Consider the following 21,269-nt stretch of genomic DNA (forward strand, 5'->3'; position numbering starts at 1 on the left):
GGGAGAGGCAAGGTTATGAAGAGGAAGGAGATTGTCTATGGGTATGCTTGTGGCTGTTCTCACTGGAGCCCAGATGCAGACCCTGCCCTAAGCTTGCTTTCCCTTTCTAAAGATGGTATCTCCTGCTCTCCTTTCTCACCACTCCCCGAATATATGATGATGTTCAGTCACTTCAAGTCATTTCTGCCTCTTTGTGACTCCATTTGGGGTTTTCTCAGTAAAGAGACTAGAGCGGTTTGCCAGTTCCTTCTCCTGCTCATTTTGCAGATGAAGAAACTGAGGTAAACAGGGCAAAGTGACTTGCCCAGGATCCCATAACTAGTAAGTGTCTGAGGCCAGATTTGAACTCAGTCTTCCTGATTCCAAGCCTAGTGCTCTATCCACTACATCACCCAGCTGCCCATGTATGATGACAGGAGTCCCCAACCAAAGAGTCACTGGCATGTCACCAAGGGGTCACTCCCCCAGGAAACTTGGACTTGACCTAGCCCCTTACACACACACACACACACACACTACCTCTTTCAAGGTAGTGAGGATCTTGGAGCGAAAAGGGATGATGGCACAGACACAAGACAAAAACCAAAAGATGATCAGGATACCAGAGGATCGCACACCCCGTAGCCGTTCATATTGGATCAGCAGGGTGGCCAGGAGCTAAGGGGAGGAGAACACAGAGCAGAAACATGGATCTGTTGCATGTGACACTATAGATTAATCTCTGGCTACCAAAGGGCATCCTTATTACCCCCCCAATCCCATGACCCCCCCAGCTCTCTATTTGAGTTGAAGGGAGGATGGGAGGGAAGAACCTCTGGACTAAACAACCAACAAGCATGGATTAGGAAGCAACTAAGTGTCAGTGTGAGGCACTGGACATATACATATATATATATACATATATTCATTATGTATGTATTGTATATATGTATTATGCACATATATATGTGTATATGTATGCATGTCTATGTGTATGTGTACATGTGTGTATACACACGCATAGACACACAAATGAAAAAGTCCTGCCCTCAAGGAGCTTGCATTCTATAAGGGAAAACAATATGTAGATGGCTGTTGGTGTCACTATTTCTCTCTCCCCAGAGGTCCCCAAGTATACCCAGTATGAATGTTTCAAAGTCATGAGCACCTTGCCCCAGGCTGCCACTAGCAATGCCATTACCACCCTTCCAGGGGCACTAGATTTCCTCCACCTCCAAAACCAAACTGTCTCCCCTCTCTCAAGCCTCCAGAGTCCCATACTAACCATGGTGACCCCCGAGATGAGAGGAGTCACAAAGTAGATGGGGGCTGGGACGGAGCCCCTCACCAGGCCAGAGAAGGAGTAGAAGAGATCGGCCCATGTCACACACCACAGCAGGACGCCAATTGCCTATCAAGAGAGGAAGGCACTGTGGAGGGGGGCAGGGGCAGGGGTAGGGACAGGGGCAGGGAGCTGGAGAGATGGAAGGCTTCCATTGGGATTAAAGAGGCTGAGGAAAGGAAAGCCACCACCACATGCTCGGAGTTGTTGCTGACCCAGAGGAGAGTCCACTGAGAATCCACTGGTAGCAAGCAATCAAGTCTATACACAGCCTGAGAATTACAGGGTTGAGAAGACCCAGGCCTGGGGTGAAGCAATGAGGAACTTGGTTCCACTTCCCCATATAGGGAGTTTCCCAATTGGCTTAAAAGGCATCTTGCCAATTAGCATGGGCCAGGACAGGGACAGAGAAAGAGGAGTGTGGACCTTAAGAAACTGGCTTAGCTCCTAAGGAAATTAAGTCCTAGAATAGAATTCCTCTTCCACTCCAAGACAAAGGCAGCCAGACAATGGCTTTCCCCTACCCAAGGGCACCCTTGTCTAAATCACTGACCGTTTTGAGTCTACAGAGGCCAGAAAGGATGATGTAGCCTTGGTTTCGTCGCCGGAGGTATAACAGGTAACAGGGCAGGGCAGCCCAGAGGTAGATGCATGGGACCCAAGCCAGCAGAGAGTTCTGGAAGCAGGGGGTGAGGTCTGGATTGTCTGTGTGCAATGTCAGGTTTGGGTCCTGGAGAAAGAAGAAGAGAAGAAGAAAGGTTAGTTAGTCCACAAGATAGAAAGGAAAGATAGTTACACTTCTAAAAAAAAAAGAGAGAGAGAATTTTCATTTATTCATTCATTCCAAGAAGACCTGACTTCAAATCCTGACATTTACTGGTTGTATGACCCTGGGCAAGTTATTTAACTTATTTGTCATTGACAAAATGAGGGGTTGGATTTGATAGCTTCCAGGGTTTCCTTCTAGCTCTGAATCTGTAATCTCTAAACTGTGGCAATTATTAAGGGCCCATTACATTTAAGGAACTGGGAGGTGGATTTTTTTTTTTATTGCTTAGTTGTTTCAGTCTTGTCTATGACTCTCCATGACCCCATTTGGGGTTTTCTTCTCAAAGATACTGCAGTGGTTTGCCATTTTCTTCTCCAGCTCATTTTACAGAGGAGGAAACTGAGGCAAACAGGGTGAAGTGACTTGCTCAGGGTCACATGGCTGTTAAGTGTCTGAGACTGGATTTGAACGAGGGAAGATGAGTCTTCCTGCCTCCAAGCCTGGCGCTCTATCCACTGAGCCACCTAGCTGCCCCCCAAATGAAGTTATCCTTACCTCCAAGGAGTTTATATTAATAATAATAATGATAATGATGCTTAGTGTTTATATAGCACTTTAAGGTTTGCATGGCTGAAAAACAACTGGAAAAAAAATTCTTGCCCCAAATGCCCATCTCTCCCTAACACCATCCCTTTGTTTCACAGATCTTAAGGACACAGTTTTTTTGTAACATGTAACAAACATTATTTCTTTTGATCTTCACAACAATTCTTGGAAGTGGGTGCTATCATTATCCTCATGTGACAGATGAGGAAACTGAGGCAACAGAGGTTAAGTGACTTGCCTAGAGTCTCACAGTTAGCAAGTGTCTGAGGCAGGATCTGAACTCCAGTCTTTCCAACTTGAAGTCCAACATACAAATGCCTTATAATATCCTGTCAGAAGGGAACTTGGAAATCCTCCAGTCCAAACCCATTGTGCCTCAGTTTACTCATATGTAAAATGAGAAGCTTAGACTTCATGGCCTGTAAGGTCCTTTCCAACTTTACATCCTCGATCCTGAGATCTTTAAGGAAGAAGGAAAAGGAAATAAGCATTCAAGAGAAGACGGAAATTAGGGGAAAATCTATCTGGTCTGAAAGAGAAGAGCTCCGACAAAGGAGCTCTCCAACTTAGTCTTCACTCTGCTGCCCAAGCCTTCCTCCTACTGAAACCTTCTAATATGATCATGTCTCTACTCAAAATCAATTAACTCATGCTTCCCATCACCTACAAAATCAAAATAAATGTCTGTCCCTGGCATTCCAGGCCCTTCACAGTAAGGTTTCAACTTACTTTTCCATTGCTTCTTTTCACAGTCCAGGAAAACTGGACTCCTCTCTATGTCCTGTTCTCAAGCTGTTCTTTGAGAGCAGGGTCTGTGTCCATTTATCTTTGTATGCCTAAACTTTAGCAGAGTGCCTTATTAGTAGCATGCCCTGAATAAATATTTGTACAATAAATGAGCAGCAACATTCAAGTGATGATAGGCACAAAAGTCCTTGGCACCATCAAATGGTTCAAAATCAGAAACAGATATGGTTTTATTAATGCAAATGACCATAAAATGCATTCCCATCTGTCTTGCCCCTGGATCCTAATGACCATTGGACTTTGCCATTCTCCCTGCAAACATATATTCCCTTCCTCTTTAGACTGAGCACAAGAGACTCTCTTCCCTTTTCTATTTATGTTCCCAGCCCTTAGCAGAGTACCTGGCATACAGTAAGAGCTCAATAAATACTTTTCCATTCTTCATTCATTCATTCATGCCTGCCACATCTCTGAATTCCCTCTGGTACCTCAATCAATGACATACATGATGCACCTCACCCTGACCCCCACCCCCCAAGAGGCTTGAGCTGCTGGAGGGTGGAAGGGAAGATTTTCCAATGGAACGTCTACGTTCGAGTGAGTTGTTTGTTAATGTTCAATGAATGTGTGAGAGAATTGGAATGTGGTGAGTATACAAATGAGCATGTGAGTGGGAGTGAAAGCGGCCCTACTTCCTCTTCATCTACTCACACCCTAACTCTTTCTTAGCCGGTTTCTGCCTCCATCCCCTAGTCCTCATTGAAACTGCTTTCTCCACCTTCACTGACGATTTCCTAGTGGTCAAATCCAATGGCCTTTTCTCAGACCTCTCTCTCTGAGAGCTTTCTTTAGCATTTGGTTCCATGGACTGTTCCCTGCCCTGCCCCTCCTCACCCCCTTTCTGACATTCTCTCCTTTATTTTCAGGGTCCTCCTTTCTCTCTGTTATTCCTTTTGTCATCTTCAATGGTTCTACTTTCCCCTTTTGCCTCCCCTGCCAGAGGAAGGTTGGACTATAGTAGCCTGGGAGGTCCTTTCCCGCCCCAGCTCTATCACCCTATGATGCTATGACTCCCACATCCCTAGTTCTGACCTCCTGTCCCATATCTCTAGCTGCATGATGAATATTTCTATGCATCCAGTGAAAAGCGAATTTGGGCTTGGAATCACAGAGCTGGGTTCAAAACTTGGCTTTGCCTTGGACCTCAGTTTCCTTATTTGTAAAATTAAAGGGTTGATCTAGAACAGGGGTGGGGAACCAAGGCCACATGTGGCCTTCTAGGTCCTTGGGTGTGACCTTTTGACTGAGTCCAAGTTTTACAGAACAAATCCTTTTATTAAGGGGATTTGTTCTGTGAGGTTTAGATTCAATCAAAGGGCTGTACTTGAGGACCTAAGGGGCCACATATGGTCTCCAGGCTGAAGTTTCCCCACCCCTGATCTAGAAGATAATCTTTGAATTCCCTTCTTGCTCCAAATCTATGCGTCTGGTCACAAACTCAACCTGTTTATAACTAAATACATCACAGACAACTATTAAAGTTCTCACCTAAGCTTCCCTATGTCTGCCAATGACAGCATCCTTCTCCTAGTCTTCCAGGCTAGATACTTCAAAGTTATATTATCTCCTTCCTCTCCCAGGCCTCCAATTTAATCAGTTACTAATTCCTATTGATTTTTCCCTCTAATCCATTCCACCCAGAATAGCTGTCTAACTAGTCTCCTTGCCTCTTAGTCCTCTCTCACCCTCCTAGGCAATCTTGCACAGCGCCACTAAATTAATCTTCCTGAAATACCCAATTTCCACCTTTTCCGGTTCAAAAACCTTGGGAGACATTTTGGAACAAATCCTTAACCTGGCATACAAAGCTTTGCATTAGCTCCTTTGACAGAAGAAATAGTTTGAGTCTTTGTTTTTGTAGGAGATGCTTATTAAATGTTTGTCAATTGACTGATGGAGTCCACTGCCTCTGGGCTAAAATACAAAGTCTTCATTTGGCATTTAAAAGCCTTTTACAGTCTGCTTTCAGCCTCTCAGCTGATTTCCTGTCTCTGCCGCTTATATACTCTTTCCGCCCCGCTGGCTTCCTTGCGGTCCACAGTAGAATATCCACTTCCTGTCCCTGTGCCTTCAGCCTACAATGCACTACCTCCTCACCTTTATACCTTGCAATCTTGAGCTCCCTTCAAGGTGTCAATCAAGAGTAAGACCCTACAAGAAACTTCTCCTGGTCCTCTCTAGCTGTTACCAGTTCTCTCCTTCAAAGAACTTTGCATTTATTTTATAGCTATTTGATATTTATTGAACCATTGCCTTGTTGTTTTCCCCCTCTTCCAGTAGAATGTAAGCTTCCTGGGGGCAGGTTTCTGTATTTTCAGTTTTTAACACACTGTCTGGCACAAAGTAAGGCATATAATAGGGGCAGGTAGGTGGTGCAGTGGATAGAGCACTGGGCCCGGAGTCATGAAGACTCAAATTCAAATTGGGCCTCGACATTGTGTTACCCTGGGCAAGTCACTTAACCCAGTTTGCCTCAGTTTCCTCATCTGTAAAATGAGCTGGCAGAGTAAGTAGCAAACCACTCCAGTATCTTTGCCAAGAAAACCCCAAAAGAGGTTGTGAAGATTTGGACACAAATGAATTGACTGAACTACAACAACAAAAAGGCACTTAACAGATGCTTGTTGTCTTGAATTGTGTCTATAAGCACAAGTTATAATGAAAGAGTGTTGGATTTGGAGTGAGAGGACCTGGATAAGTGAGTGAGCTCTTACTCACCTACGTGACTTTAAGCAAGTCACTTGGGCCGCAGTTTCTTCAAACTACCATCCCCCTTTCCTCCCTCCTTTCACCACCAAGCTTCTCAGATGAGTAGTCAAACAGAAAAGAAAAGAAAAGGAGGAAGGCCAGAATGAATCCTAAAAGTTACATGCTGAATTTATTACTATATTTAAAAGAAAAATAAGTTGTATATAATAGAGACCCGCAGTTTCATGTACAATCTTCTTCTTCTATTATACTATGCATATACAAATGCTCATCTTGTTGAATGCTTGTGAAGTTCAGAGGTTGTTGGGTTTGGGGTTTGTTTTTAATTAGTTTCTTCCACAGCCTTAGCAACCACTGATTCCTAAACAATTTATAAATTAAGTTCCTACCTCCACCCTCTACAACTCTCTCTCTTCCCCGATGCCTTCTACCCACCACTTTCAAATTTTATTTAAAGCCTCATTTACACATGTCACCTCCCTGCTCAAAGCACATCCATAGCTTCCCATTGCCTATGGAGACCATTCAACAGAAACGACCTTTCCTCCTCATTTTGAGTCACTCAGCCATCTCCTTCTACACTTTGGTCTCAGATGAAGGGGCCCTTTTCCTTGCTAAGACCAACCTTTTCATAGGCACCTTTGATGCCATCCCTCTCACAGTTTCTCCAGTAAATTGCCAAATTGCCCCCACACTCTCTTCTCTCTTCTCTCTCTCTCTCTCTCTCTCTCTCTCTCTCTCTCTCTCTCTTCTCTCTCTGTCTCTCCTCCCCCCCCCCTAAATTTAATCTCTTCCTATATACCAGCTCTTTCCCTGCTGCCTACAAATATGACTCCCACATTCTTATTAAAAAAATCTTTACTTGATCCAACCATCTTCACTAGCTATTATTGTGTATTTCCCTTCCTTTTTATGGCTAAACTCCTTGAGAAAGCAGTCTACAATGATGTTTCTACTTTCTCTCCTTTCACTCTCTTCTAAATCTTCTGCAATCTGGCTCCAAACTCTGTCATTCAACTGAAACTACTGTTTCCAAAGTTACCAGAAATCTCTTAACTGCCAAACCTAATGGCCTTGTCTCAATCCTTGTTCTCTCTATGGTATTTGACACTCTTGATCATTTTACCAATACCTCTCCTCTCTTGGTTTTCATATAAATGCTGTCTCCTGGTTTTCCTCCTAGCTGTCTGACTGCTCCTTGGTTTTCTTTGCTGGTTCTTTAACTGCTAACTGTGAGTGCCCCACAAGGAACTGTCCTGGTCCCACTTCTCTCTTCTCTCTACACTATCTTACTTGGTGATTTCATCAGCTCGCATGAGTTTAGCTATCATCTCTATACAGATGAATCCCACATCTATAGATCTGTCCCTAGTCGCTCAGCTAAAGACACGCATCTCCAACTGCCCCTTGGACATCTTGAATTGGATGCCCCATAGAGATCTAAACTCAGCACATCCAGACTCATTTTTTTTTCCCCAAAGAATTTCCTCCCTTCCAGATTTCCTTGTCACCATTTTGAATGCCACCATTCTCATAATACCTGTAAGCAATTGTTTTCTGTTCTGGCCAGAAACTTTGACTAATATTTTGTGATGGGTAAATTAGGCCATCTTTTGATTCAATTATTACCTAGCCCTTAGACACTGAAAAGGTGGTGCCTGATCTAACCATTCTGGAGAGTAATTTGGAGCTATATCCAAAGGGCTATAAAACCATGAATAACCTTTGACCCTCCAATACCACTACTAGGTCTGTATCCCAAAGAGATGAAAGAAAAGGAAAAACAACCTATTTGTACAAAAATATTTATAATAGCTCTTTTTTTGTGGTGGCTAAGATTTGGAAATTGAGGAGATGCCCATCAATTGGGGAATGTTTGAACAAGTTGTGATATATGGTTGTAATGGAATATTATTGTACTATAAGAAATGATAAGCAGGATGATTTCAGAAAAACCTGGAACTGCAACATTGTGTAATGAACAACTATGAATGACTTAGCTATTTTCAGCAATATGATGGTCCAAAACAATCCCAAAGGACTCATGATGAAAAATGCTATCTTCTTCCAGAGAAAGAACTGATGGCATCTGAATACAGACCAAAGCAAACTATCTTTTATTTTCTTCCTTCCTTCCTTCCTTGCTTCCTTCCTTCCTTCCTTCCTTGCTTCCTTCCTTCCTTCCTTCCTTGCTTCCTTCCTTCCTTCCTTCCTTCCTTCCTTCCTTCCTTCCTTCCTTCCTTCTTTCCTTCCTCCCTCCCTCCCTCCCTCTCTCTCTCCCTTCCTTCCTTCCTTCCTTTGTTCGTTTGTTTCTTTCTTTCTTTCCTTCCTTTTCTTTCTCGTTCAAGTTTTATTCCACAAATATGACTAATATGGAATTGTTTTACATGATTACACACGTATAATCTAAATCAGATTGCTTACCATCTCAGGGAGGGGACAGGGGAGAGAGGGATAGAATTTGGAACTTAAAACTTAAAAAAAAGAATGTTAAAATTGTTTTTATATGTAATTGGGGGGGGGGAATAAAATATTATTTAAAAAAAAAAGCAAGGGCATTTCCTCAGACAAATTGAGGCTTGGGAAAGATCTTAATTTAGAAAGGCTATGGTCACCTCCTGCATCCTCGGCCATCTCCAGTCATCTTGAATTATGTCTTGCCATTGGACTTCCATCACTCTGGAGGAAAGAGCAAGGCTGACAGCTTTGCTAGAAAACTCATCATTTTTGGTCCCTCTCTCTTACCATACATATCACAACTTGGTCTTCACTCATACAGCTACAACTCTAGTTCAGACCATTATCCCTCCTTGCCTGAGCTACTACAATAGCCTTCATTTCTCTCCCTACTATAAAACGCCCCCTGCTTACCTACCAAGGTGTTTTTAATAAAGTATAGGTCTCGTGATGCCACTTTCCTGCTCTGTGAGTCCAGGGATTAACACAAAGTTAGTGTTTAATAGAGGCTGATTGGCTGGATGAGTGGCTTATAGAAGGGTGGCCAAACTCCTGAATTTGGCATTCAAGGCCCTGTGCAATCTGGACTCTTAGTGATCTCTCCAGCCGTATCTCCCACTCCTTCTTAATAACCGCACTTCCTTAGTGTTTCTGAAGCATGCCTTGTACATTCCAACTCTATCTTTTTGCTTAACCTCTTTTCCTGGATGCATTCTGCATGGTACAAGGGAGTTCAAGTTGGATTTAGACTCCTAGGACCTGGGTTCAAATCATTCCTCTACTTAGTTACTAAGTTAATTACTAATTAATTTCCTCAGCTGCTAAATGAAGGCGTTGGATTAGATGACCTGTGAGGTCCCTTTTATAATCTATCTATAAAGTATATAGCTATCTATAATCTATCTAGGATCTATAATCCCATCATACCCTTCTTCTTCCTGTATTTCTATGTTCTCCGAAGCCCAGGTGAAGAACTCCAGGAAGCATTCCTACCCTCCCCCCCACCCCCCCACCCCCCCACCCCCCCAGCCTACAATGATTGCTTGATCCTCCATGCACTTACTATTTATAGACCTCATCTGGCACTAAGGACATGCCAAGTTGTACTGTTACCCTGTTTCTTCAATAGGAATGTAAGCCCTGTGGAGGTAGGGTAGAACATCTCAGTTCTAACAAAATGCCCTGAGCACAGCAGATGTTCATCGAAGCCTAGGTGCTTCTGCTAATAACCCAGCCCCAGTCTGCTGCTGATAACAACCTGGCTCCAATCTACCTTTCCAGCTGTCCCCTGAAGACTGACAGACCTCCATTGTTCCCCCAAGAAGCCATGCCTAATCCTTTGCCAGTAATTCACTTCATTCCATTCCCCTCACCTGGAATGACTTCTTTGTTAATAACTAAGCTCTTTAAGGTTTACAAAATGTTTTACAAAATGCATCACAACAAGCCTGTGAAGGAGCTAGTTCCAGTATGATTAATCTCAGTATTCTCATGATACAGGTAAGAAACCCGGATTCAGAGAGTTTTCTCAGTCTCTGAGCTACTAAGGGTAGAAGCAGGACTCACAGGGCCGCTGATTTAGATCTGGAAGGGACCTGATTGATCTAGTCCAACCTGCTCATTTTGCGGACGGGGAAACTGATGCTCAGAGTTAGAAGGTTATGGATTTGAATCTAAGGCTTTTGAATCCAAATATATATGTACTTTCTAGTCAAGCCCCCTGCCTGCACCCAGGTTTCCTAACATTAAGCCCAGTTAGGCCCACACTCTTTCCCCTACTCAATGTCTCCTCTCCTTGATCTTTTTTTTCTTTTTTAAAAAATTTATTTATTTTTAGTTTTCACCATTCACTTCCATAAGATTTTGAGTTCCAAATTTTCTCCCCCTCTCTCTCCACAGCCCCACCCCAAGACAGCCTGCATTCTGTCCTTGATCTTTTCTTATCAACTCTTTTCATCCTTCGAGGCCTAATTCAAATTACAACTCAGCAGCTCTCAACAATCTCTCTCTCCCAGTCCTCCACACCCCCTCTCATCTGTACAACTTTGCCTCTTTTTATTGCTAATAATTTTTTTCTATGCCCTTGTCTTATCTCCCTATTAGACTATAAGCTCCTTGAGCGCAGGCACATTAACTTATTTATCTTTATCCCACTCAGAGCTCAGCACAGGCCTTGGGAATAATAGGTATTAAACAAATGGGGGCTAAATGTTGACTAAGTGAACATGGGAAAATGTGAAGCAGTGGGCACTGGAACACGTGAGAACAGGCATGAGAATGAGAGTGTACTGAGAGGGAGCCAACCTATGAACGTGTAGGATAACTCTTTGGTGTGAGACCAGTTATTAGAGCTTAGCAAGGTGGGATCTGGGTTCTAATTTTAATTACCCTGGCAACTTGCTGTGGAACCTTGAGCCCTTAGGATACTAACTTCACAGTCAGGAAGTCTTGGTTTCACCATCTATAAAATGGGAAAATCCCTTCAGCCTCTAGAACAGAAGTTTGGGGGTTTTAAATAGTATTTTATTTATTTTTTCCAATTACATGTAGAGACAATTTTAACATTTATTTTTAATAAAATTTTGAGTTCCAAATTTTCTCCCTTCTTCCCTTCTCTCCCCCTTCCCTAACACAGTATGCAATTTGATATAGGTTTTATATATATGTATATATATGCAATGGTGTAAAACATATTTCCATTTTAGTCATGTTGTGAGAGAAGAAACAGTTTGCAAAAAGAAAAAAACCATGAAAAAATAAAGTGAAAATAGTATGCTTTGATCTACATTTAGAGTCCATCAATTCTTTCTCTGGATGTGGATAGCATTTTCCATCATGAATCTTTTGGAATTGTCTTGGATCATTGTATTGTTGAGAAGAGCTAAGTCAATCCCAGCTGATCATTGCACAATGTCTGTTACTGTGTATAATGTAGAATAGAAGTTTTTAACCTTTCTTTTAATATGGACCTGGTCGGAAGTCTGGTGAAGCCTATGGACTCCTTAGCATTCTTTTTTTTTTTTTATAAGATTTTGAGTTCCAAATTTTTCTCCCCCTCTCTTTCCCCTTCCCCCTCCTCAAGGGTAAGCAATATGATAAAGGTTATACATGTGCAATCATGTAAACATATTATGGACTCCTCAGAATATTGCTTTTAAATAATTGAAGGAAACACTAAATTTCAGAGATTAGTGAGAAAAAGGATGTACTTCGCCCCTCCTTCATTCTCAGATCCCTAGAAATCTATCGATGGATCCCTTCTGAGGACCCCAGGTTAAAGAAGCCCTATCCTAAAATATTACAATGTCAGAAAAAGAGCAATCCAAGGCTGATTTGTTACAGGAATAACAGTTTGATTTAATTCAATTCGACAAGAATAAATGCCTACTCTGTTCTAGGCACTGAGACAAAGTCAAAATCAGTCCATGCGCTCAATCAGCTTAGAGTCTAGAGGGAGGGAAATACAATGAACACCAACCCTCAAATCCAAACTACATACGAAGTTAATGATGGGGGAGTCACTAGTAACTAGGTGGAGTTGGAAAAGGCCTCTCATTGGAGATGGGACTTCAGCTGAGCCTTGAAGGGGATTAGGGGTTCAGAGAGTCAGAGATGACAAAGAAGAGCATTCAAAAGTGGAGACAGGTGGAATGTTGTGTAAGGCAAAGAGGTCAAGGGCCTGACCCTGGAAGTTTGGCTAGAACCTGGAGAGGGCACATTTATTAATGTGCACAGTGAGGGCCAGAATGGTTAGGAAATAGAGAGTTGGCCTCAGAGTCAGGAAGACCTAAATTCAAATCCTGCCTCTCAGGCCTACCTGTAAGTCATTTTATCTGTCAGTGCCTCAGGAAATTCTCCAAGAATAAAAGTCATGGGTCAAATGCTAGTCTGTAATGGTAGAGTTAGTTTCCTCACTAGACATGACAAAAATTGTGCAAAGCAGCAGGCAGATGAATATGAAAGGAAACATTCCTGGCTTGTATGTTTTCTCTCCCCCGCCTGCTTGCTGAGTCACCCCCTGAACCTTGGACCAGTAGCAGATGCCTCGCCTGCTGAGGTATTCATCTATTGTCCAGTTCTCCCCTTTCCCCCATAGTCTAATCCTCTTCCACTTGGTCTTCTCTCTCTCCCACCCCTCCATCCCTGACCTCTTCCCACCTAACCTTCCTGCCCCTTCTGATTCACCCCTAGAGAAAGCAGAGTGATCAGGAACCCAGGTAAGAGTGACCAAGGATCTAGGTTCAAATTCTGCCCTGTGACCTTGGGCAATCAATTTAAAAAACTTAATCCCTCTTGATGACCAAGATGACTGTGAGGGTAGCTCGTGGTCCCTTCTGGTACTAAATCTATGATCTTAAATGAACAGACCAGAAAGAACTCTGGCTTTTTTTTCCCTGTCTTCCCACTCCCACATCATCCCTCTTGCATAGGCCCAAGATGGCACCTAACTATAGCAAAGTTAAGTATGAAAATAACAGCTAATTTTTTTTGGTAAAGCATCAAGAGGTTTGCAAAGCACTTTACACACATTATCTTATTTGATCCTTACGATAACCCTGTGAAGTAGGTACTATTATAACCATTCCCATGTACAGTTGGGAAAAACAGGAGTGAAGTGATTTGCTCAGGGTCACACAGTTAGTTGTGTCTGAGGGAGGATTCAAACTAAAGTCTTCCTGACCCCAAGGCTAGTTGTTGTCTGACTCTTTGTGACAAAGATTTCTTGGCAAATATACTGGAGTGGTTTGCCATTTTCTTCTCCAGTGGCTAACAGAGGTTAAGTGACTTGCCCAAGGTCACACAGGTAGAAAGTTCCTAAGGCTAGATTTAAACTCAGGTCTTCCTGACTCTAAGCCCAGCACTCTATCCACTTCACCACCTAGATACTCCCACATCAATGCCTCGGTGAGCCAAAGGGGAAGGAGGACTAAAACTGTCTCCCAGTCATCTTCACACCAAACCACAGATTACCCTAACCTTGGGGCAACCGTGGGTCACATCCACCTAGAGCATGAACTAACTGAATGACTAAGGAGCCCAGGGTCACTTCTTTGCCTGCACCGTAAGAATTGTCAGATATTAGGGCCATGACTGCTGTCTTCCATCCCGTCTCTGACCACAATTCCACTGAGAACCAGCTGCACTACCCCTCTCACACACAGTTTCCACAGCAACGGACAGCTCCTTCATAATACAATTAAACAGCTGGACGCGGTTGATAAGGCCCAAAGGTCTGGTCATTTAGAGCCTGTTAGCCAGAAAGACCTTTCCTTTGCACCAAGACTGAAATTTCTCCCACCCAAGGGACACGTCCCATGCAGTTCTCTGGGGGTCTACCTGAGCATTGCCAGTGACTTTCTCTAGTACTAGCACAACCCTCCTTCCCCATCTTGTACCTCAATCTACATTTAACTGGGAGAGGTAATTATAGCTTTATCCTTACCTGAGATTGGGGACTGAGTGACTTCTAGATAATCAGAAATTCATAGGATCTTAGGATTTAGGACTAGGAGGGACCTTTAGAGAACCTTTATCTCTCACTTTCGTTTTACAGATGAGGAAACAGGCCCAGAAAGAGAAAGTAGGATCATAGATTTAGAGCTGGAAAGTTGGGACCTTAAAGGTCATCTAATCTAAACCAATCATTTTACAGATGGGAAAACTGAGGCCCAGAAAGAGAAAGTAGGATCATAGATTTAGAACTGCAAAGGACCTTTGGAGGTCATCTAGTCCAAAGCTCCCAGTTTGCAGATGCAGAAACTGAAAGCCTGAGAGGTTAAGTGACTTACCCCATGTCACAGGACTACAAGGTGAGAGCTAAAATCTGAGTCTTTTGTCTCCAGATCCAACATTCTCTTAACCAGTGTCACATAGCTAGAAAGTAGTACAGCTGCGAAAAGAAGCCAGGTCCCCTGTCCTTCTAATCACAGAATTTCCCTGTGCAGAATCACAGTCATGGGGAATGGGGTGTGAAGCAGGAGGCAGGAGGCCAGCTTCTGCTCTTTCTTGGATCAGGAAGGGATTTCTCCTCTGGGCAGCCTCCAGACAGGGCCTCCTCAGCCATATTCCCATCAGAGCTCCTCTGGGGACTTTTCTACTGCCACCATCCAGAGGATAGGGAGGGAGGAAACAAGAATAGGGTGGGGATGGAGGGCTGTCTACACCAAAGCTGGAATTCCCTAGGATTGAAAAGTCTTTCCTTGCTTCAATTCTCTTGTACCAATCCACCTCTCCCATCCTCTGCCCAAAGTGTTGGATGATTCTTAAAGTTAAAATGAATCTAATGGAATAGAAACTATATGGAGATCAGAGATAAAATATCGTGGCACCCAACTAGTCTGTCAGCCTTCTGTGGACAGGGACCATGCCTTGTATTCAAATCAATTAAATAAGCATTTACTACGTGCCAGGTGCTATATACTTGGGAATACAAGTCCCTACTATGTGCCAGGTGCTTTATACACTTGGGAATACAAATCCCTACTATGTGCCAGGAGCTATACACTTGGGAATACAAAAACAAAAAAAAAAAAAAACAGAACAATCCCTGAACTCGAAAAACTTGCATTTTCCTGAGGTGGTATGTGGGAGTGGGGATAGTATGTATATACACAAATAAATAATATTAAGAACTAATACTGACATAGCACTTTACAATTTGCAATGAGTTTTACATATGTTATCTCATCTGAGCTTCACAACAGACCTGTGAGGGAGATGCTATTATTATTCCCCATTTTACAAATGAGGAAACTGAGGCTGTGATTTAGCCAATGTCACACAGCTAGGAAAGTGTCCAAGGCAAGATTTGAACCTGGGTCTTTCAGATTCCAACTCCAGAGCTCTCACCACCATACCATCTAGCTGACTCTCTGTATTAAAAAAAAAATAAATGCAAAGAAGGGGGCGGGGAGGAGTGTTTAAAGTGTTAAGTACTTCGGGAATCAAGAAAGACTTCTCATAGGAGGTGGCACCTGAGCTGAACCATGGCTCGCAAGAGATGATGACAGAGAGCATTCCAGGCTTAGAGAGAGGAGAATGTTAGGTATAGGGAACATCAAACAGGCCCTTTGGCTGGGAGGCAGGGAGGTGGGATGACAGGGTACACAGCAATGCACAATCAGCCTAGAAAGCTAGGTTGTGAAGTCAGATGAGTTTGTGTTTTAGCCTAGAGACACCAGAATCATCGAGGCTCTCTCTGTACTACATAACCTGCCCCTTGACTTCCTAACCATGTTCCACAAGCTCCCTATGTAGTTTGGAGCCAGGAACTTCTAGCATGTTGAAATTTTTTCATTCACTCTGCCTTGGCTGAGCCCTTTGTGAGATTCCCCTTTAATCTACAGGGAGAAAGATTGCAAACAGGGCTTTTTTTTTTGGAGTTGTTGTTGTTGGGGCCATTAAATACATGACAAGAGAGATTCTATGTGACAAGGAACAAGTCAGTACGGTGGGGTTTTCCAATCTCATCCAACAGTCACTAGAAGAGGTGGGAACACAAAACCTGAATATCCAGTTAGGATTTGAAATGCAAGCTGAGTTTCAGCAGGTTCCCTCCAGTCCCCACCCGTTTTCCCTTCTCCCTTCTCACAGAGATGGGAAATACACATCGCCCACAGAAGGGGTGCCCCTTTATGCCGTCTCCATGTTCTCTACTGCCCCTTCTATCTATCTCTTGCAGTTTGTCTTCTCAGTCCTGCCCTTATCAGATCCCCAACCCCAACCACATTCAGTTACCCTTTCCCTCAAGCTCTTTCCCAAAGCACATCAGGCCATCCTTTCAGGACAAGTGACCTAGACTCCTCAGAAAGGTGGCCATCCATCCTCATACTAAAGGCAGATTTCCCTAACTGGAAGGCAGGGAGCTGACATTGATTCCATTCAAAAATTCATTTCAACAAGCATTTTTAAAGTGCCTACTACATGCAAGATACTGCACTAGTTAGGCATTGGGGATACAAGGTCCAAAAAGAAACTTCTTATTATAAAGGAGTTTACATTCCAATAGAGGGAAATAGTATGTATCTAACTAACTAAATTCTGGGCAGCTAGGTGGTGCAGCGGATAGAGCACTGGGCTGGGAATTATGAGTTCAAATGTGACCTCAGACACTTACTAGCTGTGTGACCCTAGGCAAGTCACTTCATCCTTTTGGCCTCAGTTTCTTCGTCCATAAAATGAGGTGGAGAAGGAAATGGCAAACCACGCTAGTGTCTTTACCAAGAAAACCCCAAATGGGGTCATGAAGAATAGGACAAAACTGAACAACAAAGTAAATTCAATATATTTATAAAGATAAAGGATTTTTTTTGGATGGGAAGAAAAGTAACAATGAGAAAGATAGGCGAAGGCCACTTGTCGGAGATTGTGCTGAAACTCAATGGTTAAGGGGAGGCAGGGATTCCAAGAGACAGAGGTAGGGAGGGAGAGCATTCCAAATATGAGCACAGCCAATGCAAACATATGGTGAAGGAAGACGGAATTTTGTGTATAGAAACAGACCAGTTTGGCTGGGCTATAGGAGAGAGGGTGAGGGGAAGTAATCAGAAGCACTTGAAACACCAGACAGGGGTTTACATTTTTTTTTCCTAGAAGTAAGAGGGAGCCACTGAAGATTCTTGAAAAGAAGACACATGGTTTGACCTATGCTTTAGGAAAGTCAGTTTGGCAGCTCTGTGGCAGAGGGATTAGGGAGGGGAAAGATTCAAGGACAAAAGACCAATTAGAAGGCTATTACAATGTATCTCTATAATGTACCAGTTCTCTGACTCACTTCCTCCCTTGTGCCATCAAAAAAAAAAAAGGTGGAGGGAGAAAGGACGTAGAGTAAAACATTGAACCAAACCTCCTTAGACAGAAACCAGGGACCATTTACCATTTCCTTTGAACCCAGGGCACAAACCAAGTCAACAATCAACCAACAAGAATGTGTGGCCTGCTCATCGTGTACCATACGCCATATTGGTGATGGATATACAACGAAAGTGAGAAAACCTTTGCCCTTAAGGAGCTTCTACCTACAGGAGTGGAAGGGAGAAACAAACAGTTAGCAGGTAATTAAATATAGGATAGAGACTGGACTTAGGGATTCATTAGTATAGGGAATTTCCAGGTTAGGAAACTCCCACTATGAATGCAGGTTGGCACCTTCTCAGTAATTGTAGCCTTTTTTGTTGTTCGGTCGTTTCTGTCATGTCTGACTCCTTCTGATCACCATGTAGGGTTTTCTTGGCACAGATACTGGAGTGATTTGTCATTTCCTTCTCCAGCTCATTTTACAGATGAGGAAACTGAAGCAAACAGGGTTAAGTGACTTGCCCAGGGTCACACAGTCTGTGGCAGAGTAAAAACTTGAATCCTGTTCTTCCTGGCTTTAAGTCAAGTTCAAGGCATTGCCACAACTCCTCTTGTAAACATAGGACACAAACATAAAATAAATATGCTGTGATGGGGAAGGGGAGAAGGAACAGGCGAATGTGGAACAACAACAGGAGGAATGGAGAAGGGCTTCTTGAAGGAGATGGTACTGGGGTGGTACTTGAGCTGATCCCTTAAGGGAGCAGAAGATTCCAAGAAGTAGAAGGGAGGAGGGAGAGTATCCCAGGCAGGGAGTCATTGAGTCAATATTTATCAGGCACTCATTATATGCCAAGCACCTCGAGACAGAAAGGGAAGGTATGGAGCAGCAAATGATCCTGTTTGGCTGCAGCATGGAGTGTGTTAAGGGAGAAACATGTCAGCCTGGAAAGCAAGGCTGGAACCAGATAGTAAAGGGCTTTAATGCCAAGAGGAGGAGTTGTTTATCATCATCATTCTTGTTATTATTATTAACAATAATAGCTAGGAGTGTGGAAGTATGTTTTACAGGACTTCATACATATAAGTATTGTCTTTCTTGCCTTTCCAGTGGGTGAAGAAGGGAGCAGAGTGAAGGAGAGAATTTGGAACTGAAAATAGAAGCAAAATTGAAATCAAAAACCAAAAAACATAACACTTATTAATTGTATAGCACCTTAAGGTTTGCAAAGTGCTTTGCAAATATAATGTCATTTGATTCTCACAACAACCCTGGGTCTTAGATACTAATGCTATCTTCATTTTACAGATGAGGAAACTGAGGCACAGGAAGGTCAAGTGACTTGTCCTGGGTCATACTAGCACATATCAGAGATCAGATTTGAACTCACTCTAGGTCCAGCTCTCTATTCCACTGCCCCAGCTACTTTATAAAACCATAGAAGCCTCTTAAGCCCAAGGAGTGACTTGGATAGACCTGCGTTTAATTTCACGATGGGTGAAGGGCAGGTTAGTGAGAGGAGAGACTGAAAGCAGGGCCATTTATAGAAGAGGCTAGGGATTGATGAAGTCCTGAGGTAGGGTGGTTGTGAGGTGAGTGAAGAGGAGGGTGGAGATGCAAGAGATGCTGAGACAGATCTGATAAGATTCCCCACTCCAGTCTAAGACCCCTACTCTAGTCCATCTTCCACTCAACTGCCTAGAAGTCTGACCATGTCATACCCATGCATTCCCTCCCTCAATAAACTCCAATGGCTCCCTATTACTTCCAGGATCTAATAGCTTTGAAAGCCCTTCACAATCTGTGCCTTTCCTACCCTCCAATCCTCTTATGTTTTATGCTCTTCTACATTCCCTACCATCTAGTTTCATTGGTCTTTTTGCTGGTGTTCATGGGGGACCCTGCATTTACTGACTGTCCCCCTGTACCTGGAATGTTCTCCCTCCTCACCTCTGCTTCTGGGCTTCTTTCCAGACTCAGTACAAATTCCACCTTCAGTAGGAGGCCTTTCCTGGATTTCCTCCCCTAACTTCTCCAAGCGCCTTTTCCCTGAGATTACTTCCCATTTACATCATATATATCGTGCGTACACAATTTTTTGCATGCTGTCTCTTCCATTAAAATGAGGGAAGGGATCATATTTTTGCATTTTTTTATCCCCAGTACTTGGCACAGTGTTTGATACATAGTAAGTGCTTAATAAATGCTTGTTGACTAAGGAGGGAGGGGGAGGAATTCAGGTGAACTCCTGGGTTGTGAGCCTTCAGTGACTGCAAGGACAGTGGTACCTTTGGCCAAAACAGGAAAGTTAGGAAGACAGTGGGTTTAGGAGGAAAGATGATGAGTTGTGTTTTGGCCATGTTGAGTTTGAGGTGCCCATGAAATATCCACGTGGAGATGTCTAGCAGGCATTTGGTGATACGGGGTTGGCACTTGGGAGAAAGAAGAAGGAAGGCCAAATAGGCACGTTGTTGGTTGGGGATTCATCTGCATAGAGGTAACAGCTGGACCCATGAGAATTGATGAGATAATTAAGAATGAAAGTATATATAGGGAAGAGAACAAAGCCCATGACAGAACCCCGGAATATAGGGCAAGGGGTATGGATGGTGATACTGCAGAGGACACCCGGAAGATCTCTAGGACAGGTAAGAAGTGAATGAATTCTGGGGTGTGGGGTAGGACAGCATCGTTTGAACCAGGTTCACAGGTTCAAATGTCTAAGAGCAAGATATGTTTTCCTCCTGGCAGACTGTGCTGGAAGGGACAAGGTAAGGCAGGGCACAGGGCAAGGATTGAGCCTCTTTCCCATTGGCCTACCATGTCCAAGACTAGGATTCCTAGGGACAAAGAAGGTTTTAAATATTACTTTGTATTCCACTGGTATGCAATTCATTTTAAAGCCAAAGTATACAGAAACCAGAGCCCCCCACCTTCCTTGTCCCCATCATCAATGCACTCATTCATCCACCCATTTACTATAGTATCATAGACCAAGAGGAAGTTGGAAGGGACCTCAGAGGCCATCTAGTCAAATTCTAGCATTTTACAGATGAGGAAACTGAATTAAGTATTCTAACACAGGTCCTCTGATTCCAGAGACAGTCTTCTTTCCACTGTATCAGGCTGCTTCTCATGGTTATGTATTAAATACTTATTATAGGTAGGAGACACAATAGATAGAATGCCAGGACTGACATCAGGAACACCTGAGCTCCAATCCAGCCTCAGACACTTACTAGCTCTGTGACCCTGGCCAAATCACTTAACCCTGTTTGCCTCAGTTTCTCATCTGTCAAATGAGCTGAAGAAGGAAATGGCAAACCACTCCAGTATTTTCTCCAAGAAAACCCCAAATGGGGTCACAAAGAGTCGGACATGACTGAAACAATTGAACAACAGCTTACATAGTATACAATAGAAGACAAGGAACAGTATCGCTTCATAAAATTACAAGAAGGGATTGGAAAACGAGTCTACAGATAACTTGGCATGGGACTCAATTAAGCCAGATCGTCAAAAGATCATTTATAGATGAAATTAGAAGGGCGACAAATAGATGCAAGATGGAACAGGTTTGCTGAGGTTTCTGGCATTCTGCTTGAATTGGTAATGAGAGTGGAGTCACTTCCCCAAACTCTCTGCTGACCTTCAATCTCTCATCTCCCCCTACCTTTCAGACATCTGGAAGTAGATGTCCAGTAGACATCTCAAACTCTATATATCCATAACAGAACTTATTCTCTTTCCTCCTAAACCAGGCCTACACAACCTGCAGCCCGCCAAAGGGCTGCCGGAAATCC

The 21,269-nt window shown here is 43.2% G+C and overlaps 1 protein-coding gene across 1 annotated transcript in view; it reads right to left on the bottom strand.

Moving 5' to 3' along the window:
* ABCC3 (ATP binding cassette subfamily C member 3) overlaps nucleotides 1-21,269 on the bottom strand; it is a 70,659-nt gene that overhangs the window by 37,702 nt on the left and 11,688 nt on the right. The window contains exons 2-4 of the mRNA XM_036757058.1: nucleotides 1,875-2,051; nucleotides 1,265-1,390; nucleotides 520-657 (exon numbers count right to left, since the gene is read on the bottom strand). Of these exons, the coding sequence (XP_036612953.1) occupies nucleotides 520-657; nucleotides 1,265-1,390; nucleotides 1,875-2,051 (441 nt within the window). The remainder of the gene's footprint in view (nucleotides 1-519; nucleotides 658-1,264; nucleotides 1,391-1,874; nucleotides 2,052-21,269) is intronic.

The sequence above is a fragment of the Trichosurus vulpecula genome, chromosome 4 (assembly GCF_011100635.1).
Source record: "Trichosurus vulpecula isolate mTriVul1 chromosome 4, mTriVul1.pri, whole genome shotgun sequence".
Lineage (NCBI taxonomy): Eukaryota > Metazoa > Chordata > Mammalia > Diprotodontia > Phalangeridae > Trichosurus > Trichosurus vulpecula.